At 46.8% G+C, this 14614-nt stretch overlaps 1 protein-coding gene across 2 annotated transcripts in view; it reads right to left on the bottom strand.

Moving 5' to 3' along the window:
- LOC147679042 (coiled-coil domain-containing protein 74A-like) overlaps nt 1–14614 on the bottom strand; it is a 147957-nt gene that overhangs the window by 63688 nt on the left and 69655 nt on the right. For both annotated transcript variants that reach the window (XM_086942781.1, XM_086942782.1), the window contains exons 6-7: nt 2614–2827; nt 2202–2302 (exon numbers count right to left, since the gene is read on the bottom strand). In XM_086942781.1, coding sequence (XP_086798907.1) covers nt 2202–2302; nt 2614–2827 — 315 coding nt within the window. The remainder of the gene's footprint in view (nt 1–2201; nt 2303–2613; nt 2828–14614) is intronic.

Below are 14614 nucleotides of genomic sequence, written 5' to 3' on the forward strand. Positions count from 1 at the left end.
TTTAACCTTCATTCTATCATCTTTGAGTTTTCTGTTTCCGGCCTTCCTGGACATCGTGTAACCATTCAACTCTGTCAATAGGATACTCCATCGATTCAATCTGGATACCCTTGGGCTACCTTCGGCCCTCCTCAGAACCATCATCATCAGTCTTTACTCAGACTCCACAGCGCAAGTCAGAGTGGGCATCAAAGGCACCATTGCTTGACCATTGGAAACAGAGGGGTGAAACAAGGCTGTATTATGGCCCCTCTATATACAAAAGACATGTATGATATAATACTGCCAGCCTCTCTGACATGCTTAGAATTAACCAAACCAAGACTCTACAGCTCCTGTACGAGGACAACTCCACATGCTTCCATGCGTGTCAAATTGTAATAACTATGTATTTGATGTAAATGAAAGACCTGCATTACAAATGGAGGTGAGAAAGTGGAAAGGTGGAGTTGACTTAGTATAACTCTTGTAGCTTTGAGCCTGGCTGGGCCCTGATGCATTAGTAACACATCCCAGTTAACAAGAAAGTGTTTTACAATTCTCAGCTTAATTTTCAAAAGCTTCAGCATTCCCAATGCCATAACTCCTCTCTTGAAGACTTATAGATTAGTACCGTCCTTTTCTTTGCACGATGGAAAAGCTCCACGATTTCGCCTTCAGACGATTTTTAAACGTTTGTCACATCAAAATCAGGAATGTCACCAGTTTCTTTGATTAGGTGTCTTTAAACTTACTTGACGCAAACTGTCCTGATCCAAGTAGAACCTCTACAGATTTCGCCTCTTGGCATTTTGAAAGCACTAAATCTCTCGAGTTATCTACCAAAACCTGAATTTCCAATTGATCCACACAATAATTTGCTTGTGCTTCAAACCATATGTCTGACCATGAGGGACTTGTGCAACGCTTCTATTAGATCTGTATTGGTTACTAAAGCTTGGAATCAAACTCTTACTCCCCTGCTGCAGAAACAATCCATTGATCATACAGCATTACACAATTTTCGCTCTGGATTCCCTTAGGGCTCGTATTTGAATACTACTCATTATAATAACTATATTGCGCCTTTGCCATTTGTGTTCTTGATGTCCTATGCGGATAACACCCAGATTGTTCTCAAGCTGGATGATAATCTTAAACTAGCACAATCCATTTACTGTTCCGGTCTCTCCGAGCTTGCTGTTTGGGTGAAATGCTAAAATCCACCAAAAAAAATGATTATTATTGTTGGGTTTCCTTTTTACATCTGGCCCCCATGTGATGGCCATCAGGGCATGGTGTCCTGTTCCTTCCAACTGAAATATCTGGGAGAAGTCTTTCCCACACCCTTTCCCCTTAGGTGAGTTTTGTATGCACCTACTGTTTTTTTTTACATTTGCAAACATCACAAAGTCGTCCCTTTGCTTAATTTTGGAGTGCCATAAAACTACAGCCCAGTATATCATTCGGTCTAAGCTGGACTAAAGCAATTCCCTCTGTGTCCCCCTCGGCACTTTTTTTTTTATCTCAGTTGCTGATTGTTCAGAACTGCACATTTGATCTTGAATCTTCGGTGGTGTGTATTCATATCACAATATCCTTCCAATATCCACTCTCTCTCTGTGACCAAAAGATCTATCTTTAAGGCTTAAGGCCCTCTATTTTTGTCACATCACTGTTCACATGAGTGGTCGACTTTATCTCCAGACTGACTTCTTCCATATAGACCTTTGTCCAGTTTGACTGGGCGGTGAACTGCCAAAGGCAACGTGGTCGCAATCCTTGAAAGGTGCAAGGTTTGAATAGGAGGCAGCTCATTCTCTTACATCGGACCTAATTACAGGAATCAACTTCAGTTAACTTTACCTCTATCATCTTAACATCTATGTTCTCTGAAACAGCTCAAGAGTCAATTGTTCCCTCATACACAGACTTCGTGTTCTTTTGCAAGCACCTTGTTTTAGGAGTGCCATTAGTTTAACTCTGCACTTCATACATTCACAATTAATACATCAAAGTATTATATTATATTTTATTTCATATATTTTGCTTATTTAGTGCTCAAGACCCTGGATCGCATTTCATCCATTCTCTAAAGTTTCTTATTTTGCTAGTTTAATAATTATCTACTTTTGAAAAGTATGCCGTTTCTACCCTGGTGTACTGCATCTATCATTCTACAACTGTTACACTATAGAAAATAATATAATATAATTTGGTACCTGGGAGGTTGGCACAGCAAACCCTTGGCCACGAGGTATAATTCTGGGGTCCACTTATTTTTGTAGACAACTTCCTCCAGAAACGTTTTTAAGCGCTGCAGCTGAAAAACATATAGGAAGATATGTGGGACAAAGCCTAGGGATTATGCATTTTCATCGGACAAGAACTTCCCAGTTGTGTATGTCCTTGCATACTGCATTTTCACAAATCATTTGACCTTTTACTGCTTTCTTTGCTAAATTCACATTTCTTCCTTTTAGCAGCCTAACATTTATCTTTTTTCGTTTGCATTCCTAATCTATCACCCTGGATAGCAGACTTACTGAACTCTATACTTTCTCACCTCTCACACCCTGACATTCACTCTGTGTCCGGGTTGTCTCACACATCAGACACCCCAATCCTGCTCACCTCTTGGGCTTGTGTATGGTTGGTGCTCCAGAGCTGGTGTATGATGCTCTCGCACTCCAGCAGGTTAGGTGCCCGGGGAGGCTGCCCGGGGGGCCCATTCACCAGGAGGGGTTTGAGGGAGATCACTGGCAAGCGGGGATGTCCCAGCTGGGTCTCTGTAGGATGTGTCTGTGCAGATGACAATGCTTGTTCTTCCATTCTGCAGTCTCCACAGCTGTCATCACAAAATAAAAGAGGCTTAGTAAACAAATGTCACACTGTCTCTGCATTCTCTAACACAGATAAGTGGAGGTACTGCTACGGACAAGTGAGTGCTTTCCAAGAGATGCAAGTTTCCAATAAACACTGGAACAAATTCAGTGTTTCGAAATTAGAAGTAAGCGAAGCGCCTTGGTTTGGGGGACTTAATAAATGGCCACATGCATCTAGTGCTCTTCCGCGGCTGAGTTTATCTTTTAAATTTTAATACCAAATGTAAGCTATTTTATGCTACACGAAGCTGATGAGAGCAATAATCCAGCATAACTACTGGATAAATCAGCAGCCTTTAACAGCCTTTCCCGAATGAAGACGGCAGCAAGTGATGGTCAAGGTATAATGATGGCAGCTGTCAGACAGGCCCTGAAACACCAGTTTAATGGAGTAAGGCTCTGCCTTACATCCTCCATGGCAAACAGCCATTGTTTCGGTTGTGATCCAGTGAATACGGACTGGAGATTGTCTGACCTGTCCAGGGTCCAGTGAAGGAAGACCACCAGCCCACTCTGTCTACAGCAACTTATGGGTCTCCACTCTCACCCACTCTGCCGTGGTGCACTGGGACAATGGCACCAAGGAGTACCAACATGGAGCTGAGAAGAGAGTACCCATGCTGCCCAACAGCTGGTGCTAAGTGAGTGGCGGAGAAGTGAAGAGTGCAGGAATGGGAAGCAGGAGACTTTGAATGCTGGCAGACATTGGGATCAAGACGCAAGAGTATCACTGCTTCCAACCTGACGTTTCACTGCCTAAAACACAGAGAAGCACAGACAGAAGGAATGTTATAAAGTAAGTATGCCCAATGCCACAAAAAGCACCCAACGGAGACACATGATAAGTGATGTGTTAGAGGACAATAGTGTCACAGTAATGCTTTATCTCCTGTCCAAATATGGCCATCTGTAGATTGTCACATAAAGAAGAGACACAGACAAGACAGACACTCCTCAAAATATCCCTCCCAACAAGCATTATCTCACAAGGAAACCATACAGTTAAGAAAGAGCGATTTAACACATTTACTGTCAACAAAAGTTCAAGAAGTGATCCACCCTCTCCAATTAAACAAAGTTATCAGATATCCTGACGGAGTTGAAATTCCTGAAATCATGTATTACATCTACTTCCTCGAAACGTCATGTCAAAGAAGGGAAATTAGACTACATACAAAAGAAAAAAGGAAAAAGTATACAAAAGAATTTCAATCAATCAATCAATCAAGAAATTTGTATAGCGCGCTACTCACCCGGAGGGTCTCAAGGCGCTTGGTGGGGGGGTCCGCTACTGCTCGAACAGCCAGGTCTTGAGTTGCTTCCTGAAGGAGAGGTGGTCTTGGGTAAGACAGAGGTGGATGGGGAGGGAATTTCAGGTCTTGGCTGCCAGGTAGGAGAAGGATCTTCCTCCCATTGTGGCTCTTCGGATGCGTGGAACGGCGGCGAGGGCGTGGCTGGTCGATCGTCGTTGGCGGGTGGGAGTGTAGAAGGTCAGGCGGTTGTTGAGGTACCTGTGGCCTAGGTCGTGGAGGGCCTTGTGTGCGTGGGCGAGGAGGCGGAACGTGATTCTTTTGCTGACGGGGAGCCAGTGCAGGTCTCTCAGGTGTCCGGAGATGTGGCTGTGGCGGGGGATGTCCAGGATGAGTCGTGCGGAGGCGTTCTGGATGGGTTGGAGTCTTTTCTGCAGTTTGGCTGTTGTTCCGGTGTAGAGGGTGTTTCCGAAATCCAGTCGGCTGGTGACAAGTGCCTGGGTGACCGTCTTCCTGGTTTCGGTGGGGATTCATCGGAAGATCTTTCGGAGCATGCATAGTATGTTGAAACATAAAGACGAGACGGCGTTGACTTGTCTGGTCATTGACAGAGAGGAGTCCAGGATGAAGCCCAGGTTGCGTGCGTGGTCCGTTGGTTTGGGTGCGCTGCCTAGGGCCGGGGGCCACCAGGAGTCGTCCCAGGCAGATAGTGATGATCCAAGGATGAGGACTTCCGTCTTGTCCGAGTTCAGTTTCAAGCGGCTGTTCTTCATCCATTCGGCTACTTCTTTCATCCCTTCGTGTAGGTTGGTTCTGGTGGTGGCGGGGTCGTTGGTGAGGGAGAGGATCAGCTGGGTGTTGTCGGCCTAGGAGATGATGTTGAGGCTGTGTTGGCGTGCGATGGCAGCGAGGGGGCTCATGTACACGTTGAAGAGGGTCGGGCTGAGTGATGATCCTTGTGGTACGCCGCAGATGACTTTGGTGGCCTCAGATCTGAACGGGGGAAGGCGAACTCTCTGGGTTCTTCCGGCGAGGAACAAGATGATCCACTCCAGTGCCTTCTCTTGGATTCCGGCGTTGCTGAGGCGTTGTACTAGGGTGCAGTGGCAGACAGTATCGAACGCTGCGGAGAGGTCCAGGAGGATGAGGGCCGCTGTTTCCCCGTTGTCGAGCAGGGTTCGTATGTCGTCAGTGGCTGCGATGAGGGCGGTTTCGGTGCTGTGATTGGCTCGGAAGCCGGACTGTGAGTGGTCGAGGGATCCGTTCGTCTCGAGGAAGGCGGCCAGCTGTCTGTTGACGGTCTACTCGATGACTTTGGCAGGAAACGGGAGGAGCGAGATGGGGCGGTAGTTCTTGAGGTCGGTGGGGTCTGCTGATGGTTTCTTCAGGAGGGCGCTGAGTTCGGCATGTTTCCAGCTCTCCGGGAAGGTGGCGGTGTTGAAGGAGCAGTTGATGATGTCCCGGAGTTGGGGTGCGATGACGGAGTCGGCCTTGCTGAAGACGTGGTGAGGGCATGGGTCGGTTGGCAATCCGGAGTAGATGGTGTTCGTCGTGCGGATGGTGTCTTCGGTGTTGACTGGGGTCCAGTCGCGGAGGGTGGTGGTGGGGGGGGGTCGGTTCTGTGGTGGGGTGCGTGGTCTGTTCGTCATGCTTAAAGAGTTAATGATATTCTCAGTGGAGTCATAACTAGAATACCAAGTACACCAACTCCAGAAAGCACACAAAGGTCTAGAAAACATAAACAGACCAAACAATATTTGCCTACAAGGCGTATACTGTTAAGCCTGGTTATGTTTTACAGACCTTTGTGGGCTTTCTGGGGTTTCTGTACACAGGAATGAAGAAAAAGATCTAATATGATTACCTTTTTGGTAGACATTCTACGAAAATACTAAGCCGATATCTACCGCCTCACAAAAAAAAATGAAACATCCAAAAGGTGCACAAAAGAGGGCCCCCTCCAAAATCGAAAGGGAATAATAAACTGAGAGGGATTATTATACACTTTCTGGAGTACACCAGGGACAAGCAGGTTGTCGAGGCAGCCAAAAGGAAAATGTAATAGGCAGACCTACAGATCTAAACCTCAAAAGATTTAGCTAGGGCCACTGTTGTAAAAAAAAAGTACATTTCTTGATCCCAGATAGCAAATGAAAGAACACAACATCAAGCATGGAAATATGTGTCTGGGAAAATGTCAAGTAACCCACCAACAAAATGAAAACATTTCTACATGGCTTCACACAACAAGAAGTGGAAATTAGTCAACCACCACACAAAAATGAAAACAGATGCAAAGAAACCTCTGTAACTGAGCCTGAGTCAAGATACCACAAATAATTCAAAGAACACAATGAGTTAAACACTCCATAAAAAACCCAGCCAGTGGCATATCGGTCGTCCGAAACCATTCGGAAGTGAGCCAGGCCCACAGATTCTTCCTGTTATTAATTCATGCCAGTTGGCTTTAATTTTCTCTGATAGATATCAGTTTTCTCTGCCTATCAGTGAAAAAACTATTAAATGTGTCTAATGGAATGTCATGGGTTGGACAGTAAATTAAAGAGACAACAAATTCTATTCTTCCTCCAAAAACAGGATACTCATTTGGCCTTTAAACAAGAAGATTTTTTTACTACTAATAACCACAGAAACTATTTGGGGTGCCTATAAAACGATGCTTCGTGGGAAATTTGAAAATGACGAAAAGCAAAATCCAATTTTAGAAAAAAAACCAAAACATTTAAAGGAAATCGGAAAGCTTGAAAACCTTTAGAGCCAAAACGAGTTCCACACATACTCCAGAATCAAGATAAAATGCAAATATGCGGCAGATACATTTTGCTAAAAAGCATGGGGAAATACCACACCACCAGTAATAGATGCAGCAAAATGCTGGCAAGCTACTTTAAACCCAGAAAGAAGAAATCAAACATTGCCTCTATTAATAATGGGAAAGAAGAAATAAAAGCAAAGCAGTCAGACATTGCAACAATATGCAACACCTATACTCTAGTGAAACATGAACACAACAAAAAGAAATTAAAACATTCATTAAGAATGTACAACCCCAACTACTCTGTGAGGATGAGTTGGCCATTCCTGAAGTAGTAATTCTTTAGGAAGAGATCAAGCTGGCAATCAAAAGAATTAAAAAAGGAAATGCATATGGATCAGTTTTCACTCTTGAATTTTATCAACAATTTGTGGAAGACATTGGCCTCAAAACTCTCAATCTCATACAGTAGCTTTATCCACAACAAAAAAACTCAAGTCATCTTTGTTGAAGCTCCATTTATCAAAAGAAGGAAAAGCTCTATAACATACCTAAATAAACAGACCTCTTTCCTTAGTCAATTCTGGCTGCAAGATATTTGCCAAGTTCTCGACCTCTCACATACAGGCTATTATTCCTCACATAGTAAGGCAGAACAGACCGTTTTGTGAAAGGTAGATCATCAGCATCTATTACAAGACTAATTACAAACATTATAGCCTCGCCCGAAGATGAATCTGAGTTTGTGTGGTGTAGATTCACACCATTTACTATAAATTATTTGATTGCATTGAACGACCCTAGATGTTTGAAGTTCTTAGCCATGCCAAGACTAGGTGACTTGACCGCAGACCCAAAGATAACATTGTAATAAATGACACACTCCTAAAACACTTCCATCTAGAAAGGGGTACAAGACAAGCCCCTATCTTTTTTAAACTGGCTTTGGAACTCCCACAAGTAAAACTGAGAAATAGCAGTAACATGAGAATTAAGAGTTGAATTGATGTTTGGTTAAACTTTATGTTTTGTGCCTTGAATTGGTTGTTTCAGGATGAGCGGAAAACTTTCTGTCGTAGGAAGCTTGTAGGTTATGTGCCATGGCTGTTGTGTTTCTGTGCACCTGTAACTACATGTCCTGCGTGTATAAATATGATATATTGCCACTGTGAGTGTACAGACATGTGGTGGTAAAGCCTCATGCCTGAGGACCTGCATATGAAGGACTGTTGTGTAATGGCAGTCAAAATCTACTGCTTGTCTAAATTCTTTACATGATATGAGGTCTGGAAAGCCTCATGCCTTGACCCGTCGCGGTGTTTCTGTGACGTCTATTTATGTGTCTGTGTGGGCACTGGAGAGTTTATTATTGGGTGAATGTGTAAGCTAGACATGTTGGAGATTGAGTGGTTGTGAATGATTGATCCTGCTATTTATAAGAAAGGGAACAGCTGTTCTTTGTAGGAGAGGGAGATGGGTAGTATCCTCTGTGTCCCCATTCTCTGGTGTCTGGAATGCTGTCAGTAAATGATATAATAGAATGTAGGTGCTGGTGTGGAGTGGAAGCTGTTTTTGACCAGCAAATGCACGAACTGCTGCTACGTTGGGACACTGTAATTTAAATTTTAACTCTTGCTTATGATTTTAGTTGCGATAGGAGCATTTGTTGGCATGTATTACTGTTTTTAACAGCCTGCACTGTATTGTTTTTCTTTACTTACCTGCTTCTTTCTACTGGCTTCAAGCGCCCCGGTCCACCGCAGCCTCGTTGGCTGATTGATGTGGAGGGCGAATTGAACTTGAGTGCCGGAAAACTCTCACTTCTGGTTGCACATTTCTAGATGCCATCTTGGCTGGCGGTCTAGTTGTTTTGCGCTCCCGCTGCCCGGTATTTAACGGAGCTGGGCACGCTTAGTCCATTGTTTGTCCAGCAGATGCACAAACTGCTGCTACGTTGGGACGCTGTAATTTAAATTTTAACTCTTGCTTATGATTTTAGTTGCGATAGGAGCATTTGTTGGCGTGTATTACTGTTTTTAACAGCCTGCACTGTATTGTTTTTCTTTACTTACCTGCTTGTTTCTACTGGCTTCAAGCGCCCCGGTCCACCGCAGCCTCCGTGGCTGACTGATGTGGAGGGCGAATTGAACTTGAGTGCCGGAAAGCCCTCACTTCCGGTTGCACATTTCTAGACGCCATCTTGGCTGGCGGTCTAGTTGTTTTGCACTTCCTGCTGCCTAGTATTTAAGTGCGGTCTAGTGCGGGCGCGCAGCGGACACGTTCAGCAGGCGCGCCGAAGGCTAGCCCATCTGCGCCCGTCCGCGCCAGTACGTCGCCTCTCGCCAGAAACTCTGGTCGAGGCGTGTCTGGATCCCGTATTTACTCGGTGGAAGAACTATTAGCGATTAAGCCCATAGCTAATTTGTGTAAAGCTTCGCTACTAAACCCTTTGAGTGGTCCAGCCAGCTGCTCACGCTGTACGTATGCTCTCCCTACTCCTTTGTACCTTTCGCCCCCTTCCACTATACATTCTCAGCAGCGGTTGAAAATCCTTCAGTTTAATGTAAGGTCATTAGTCAAGCACTACCTAGAAATTCATGACCTAATTACTGAGGAAGCCCCGGACATATTTTTTTTGACGGGGACTTGGCTTAATGGGGACACGGTGGTGGAACAAAATGTAGCTCTGCCCTCTGGTTATTCCATCTGCATGATAAACAGGGAGACTGGAAGGGCAGCATTGCGGTGATTTTTAAATCCTGTAACTCCTGTCTCTTCATTAAGGAAGCAGTTGAGCGGTGCGAATGTGCTCGTCTAAATATCACAGTGGGTATCCATCTGACTCTCTCGGGGATCCTAGTGTACCGGCCACCAGGGTCGGCTGCTAACTTTAAAAACGCACTTTTGGAGGCAGTGGGCATGCTTGCTGTGGGCACTGCTAATTTTAGCATTTTTGGTGATTTGAATCTGCATTTTGATCTCGTGCAATACGATCTGTAGCTTGCTTGCAGATGGGCTGAGTTTCAGCTAAAACAATTAGTCCCCGGTCCCACGCATGTAGGCGGCCATTTGTTAGACCCTATTTTTTCTAATATTGAGTCTGCTACTGTGGCGGTGCCTACTCCCATGGGCTGGTCCGACCATCTGTTGGTGGAAATGTCCTTCCCAATCTTAGAGCCGTTTAATAAGGCCATTCCCACCGCCTCCATCTGGCTCTAGCCCACCGCTCCTCCCTATCTCCATACCTGGCCCTCCTCTTTCTCGACTTCGAGAAGGCCTTTGACATGGTGGGTTGGGAGTATCTACAAGATGTGCTGAGGGAGATGGGTTTTGGCCCGCGGTCCCGCAGCTACATTGGGGTCCTTTACGCGAACCCCAGGGCCCGAGTGCTGGTAAACGGGGCGCTCTCAGAGGCATTCCCGATATGGAGAGGGACGCGCCAGGGGTGTCCCCTATCTCCACTCCTCTTCGCGTTAGCGATGGAGCCCCTGGCGACGCTCATCCGGCATGACCGCCTCATTCAGGGGTGGACCTGGAATGAAAGTCACATAGACAAGATCGCCCTCTATGCTGACGATGTGCTCTTGTACTTGGCAGACCCGGCTACCTCGGGCCCCAGATGTCTACAACTCCTTCAGGACTTCGAGCAAGTCTCCGGCCTTCGGCTTAATGCGGCGAAATCCACTCTGGTCCCACTGCACCCCTCCTGGGAATGTTTCGACTGGCAGTCGTCCATCTCCCTCAGACACCATTCGGTCAAATACCTGGGGATATGGGTGACTCTACTGCCGGAGTTGGAATGGGCACTGAACATCACGCCCCTAGTGAACCGAATGAGGTCAGATTTAAAGAAATGGCAATCCCTTTCTCTTAAACACCTCTAATCCCCTTCCCCGTGCCTGGTTCCGGGAGCTAGATGGAACCCTGTCCAGGTTCCTCTGGAGTGGCGGAAGACAGCAGATTTCCCTCCCCAACAGCCGCATCCCACCCTTTGATGGAGGCTTGGGAGTGACCCATTTCTACCTCTACTATCTCGCCACCAAACTGATCGTCATCCATGACTGGTATGCGGGCGGCAGGTCCGACCCGGCATACCGGGTGGAACTGGAGGAGACGGATTTCCAGGCACTCCTCTACAGGAGCCCGGTCCCGCAGACCATGGCCCCAATTACCAGAGCGGTCTTGCAGGCTTGGCGCACGGCCCTACGTCACACGGGATGGGACCGCAAACTTACCCGACAGACGCCACTCTGGCAAGGGAACTGGCTCCAAGAGGTATCGTCCCTGGGCGGGTTCCGACGCTGGGATCTCATTGGAGTGTCGGTGCTCGGGGATGTGTGGGTGAGGGACCACATCCGAGCCTTTGCCGACCTACAGCAGCGCCACGCCCTTCCCCACACCCAGCATTTCCGCTACCTGCAGCTGCGTCACGCCCTCCAAGCGCATCTCCCCGCGCCAACTACCATTCCAGAATTCAGCCCACTAGAAGCCCAGGTGATGATGGGGGACCTGGGGAGGGGGGGGGGGGGAGTATCCCGAATTTATCGTGCCTTAGTCAACAATAGTCCCACGTCCCTAGACCAACTGCGTACCAGATGGAAGGGATGGGTGGGACCCCTGGAGGAGGCCGACTGGAGGGACGCCCTGATGGCCCCACGTACCCTAACCATGTCCTCCAAATTGCGGTTGGTAAAGACATACTACCTGTACACGTCCTACCTCACCCCAGAGAGACTTTATCGAGCCCACTTGAGAACCTCCCCAGACTGCCCCAGATGTGGAGATTCCCCGGCCGATTTTTTTCACATGGTATGGTCCTGCCCGGAGCTCGGGAGGTTTTGGAGGGGAGTGGAGAGAGAGCTTTCACGGGCCTTGGGCTGGGAGGTCCCTCATGACCTGCTTCGGGTGCTCCTGGGGATCTTTAACGGCCTTGATGGTACTAGATCAGATAAGCGCCTGCTGGGGACGGCGGTGGCCTTAGCTAAACGGGACATAGTACGTCATTGGCTGCGAGATTCCGCTCCCACGGTGATGGCCTGGAGGAGGGGGGTGGATTGGTGTGGGGCCCAAGAGGAGGCCTTTTTCGAATCCCGGGGTTCGCCAGCACAGTTCTCCAAGATCTGGAAGAAATGGTACAATCTGCTTCCACCGTGAACCAAGAGGTATGCGTTGTCTCTTGCCAAAACCATGTAAATGTGAGGTCGGACCGATTTGCTCTAATCCCTTTTATGTATACTGTTGATTTTTTCTCACTGCACCTATTAACTGTCGAGCTGCTGCCAATGAATCTTCTTTGTTGTTTTCAAAATGCCAATGAAGTTGATTATCAAAAACAAAAATAATAAGGCCATTTAGCAACCTGTCTTTAAACGTCCTTGGCGGAAATTTAGACTAGAGGATTTTCATGCACTTCTTAGTGCTGATCCTCTGGGTTCTCTAAATAGCGCAGAGTCAGGTTATGATGTATTTTGTGATTGGATTACACGGGGACTGGATTCCCTCATCCCGGCGAGTTGATTTAAGGGACATACTCACGACACCAGTCCCTGGTATAACGACTCTTTGGCCACATTAAGGAAGGCCTGTAAAAGAACAGAGCGTGAGTGGCGAAAAGATTATGATCCCCGGAAAAAAGCATGTTATTTGGCCGCGATTAAATCCTACCATAGAGCTGTTTGTAAGGTTCGGGCGGCCTATTATGCCAACGAGATCAAGCTCAGTTCCAACCCTGCCAAATGTATTTTCAAGATCTTAAGAGATCTTAGAGCTAGGAAAAACTTGGTGCCTGCAATCTCATCTGAACAGCAATGTGAAGATTAGGCCTACTTCTTTGTAGTGAAAGTGCGTGCTATCTATCGGTCCTTACCTCCTACGACCTTCCCCCCTCTTTCTATTTCTCCAAGACCTTTGCCACGCTCCGGTTTTACGGTTACCCCGAGATTTCACAAGATGAGCTTACTCGGCTGAGCGTGAAAATTAAATCTGGCTCCCCAGCTGACCCTTTAAAGCCAGCTCAGTTTAAGGAGTCCTTTTCGTTCTTTCTGGCTCCTCTTTGCCAGATAATGAATTCCTCCTTCTCCTCAGCAACGCTGCCGGTGCGGTGGAAACAAGCATGGGTGTCCCCCATTCTTAAGAAACCATCGCTTGACTCGGCTAAACCTGAGAACTTTAGGCCATATCTCTCCTTCCCTGGGTGGATAAGATAGCGGAGGCGCATGTTAACATCACATTAACCAATTTTTTGCACTCCAATAACATTCTGGGTGTATTGCAAAATGGCTTCCGCTCCTGCCATAGTACAGAGACTGCTCTCCTGGCCATGATTGAACATCTGCGGACCATCCTTGATTTCGGTCAGACGGCGTCACTGATCCGGTTGGATCTCAGTGCCTCCTTTGACACGGTCTCGCACGGTGTTCCGCTACAACGACTGGAGGAGGCAGGTGTAACAGGCTCGGCTCTGGAATGGTTCAGATCTTTTCTGTTCGGAAGATCTTTCTGAGTCTCTGCCCCCCCCCCATTTCTATCTCGGGTCCATTTCATCGATCAGGGGTGCCTCAGGGCTCTGCTCTGAGTCCCACATTATTTAACCTGTACGTTCAGCCGCTGGCAGCGGTCGCCAGGCAGTGGGACCTTACTATGGTCTCATATGCGGACGATACGCAGCTAGTGGTGCCACTAGCTGAAGGTTCTACTTTGAACGCCTCCATGTTTAGAGATGGCCTGACGGCCGTAGCTGAATGATTGACCATTAACTATTTGCAGCTAAATGCGAATAAAACTGAGGTTTTGCTAGTCGGAAAGAACGCAAGCTTGTGGGGTGAGCACTGGTGGCCGAGTGCCCTAGGTAAGACTCCTGAACCAAAGGAGGTGGTTAAGAACCTGGGGGTGTGGATGGATTCCTCTCTTAGTTTTAAAATCCATACCAAAAAAGTTGCAGGCACGTGCTTCAGCCTCTTGCGAGGTCTTAAACCCCTCTTGAAGTTTTTCGAACCACCGACCCGCCAGCTGATTGTCCAGTCGACTATTCTATCTCTTTTTTTGTAAACAATGGGATTCTATCAATGTGAGTGGTGACTAATTTTATATGATAATGTATATTCTCTAAACTCGTGGATACACTGCAATTTGAAAAACAGGCCTCTCTGCGAGTGGCAGAATGAGGGCACTGTGTTTTTAAAATACCCCTCACACACTATGAATCCCATAGTGTCATTCTCCCATCATTGGGGTCTTCCCGTCCCTCTACGGGGCGGGGCGTGCTTCGACCTACGAGTGACGCGAGAGCACTTATGCTTATGACAATAGGCTACGTGATGTGATGAGGACAGTGATATGTGTTAGGGAGTGTAGGGACCTATTTACGTGAATGGTAGTGTAAAAAAAGGGTAAAAATTCCCTGGCTAGTCGAAAAAATTTACTTTAATGGCTTCGCAAGCTGGGAACATTAAAAAGGGGGTTAGTAAGTAGAATTACAAGTGTGGTCTACTTTATCGACATGACATGTTTCATAGGCAGACCCCTCCTGCCTACTCATCAGGACCTCTGTTGATCCCTACTAAAAAACTAAATTCTAAACTAAATGTTAAATGCCTATGGTCCTAAAACTTAACAGCAAAAATCGGCTGCTAGGTTTAGCCTCGGGGCTTGAGTTGGCCCTTAGTGAGGCATTATCATGGAAAATGACCTAATATGGTCTATATGGAAGGAAATGGAGAAAAAGG

This window comes from Lissotriton vulgaris, chromosome 11, assembly GCF_964263255.1.
Source record: "Lissotriton vulgaris chromosome 11, aLisVul1.2, whole genome shotgun sequence".
NCBI lineage: Eukaryota > Metazoa > Chordata > Amphibia > Caudata > Salamandridae > Lissotriton > Lissotriton vulgaris.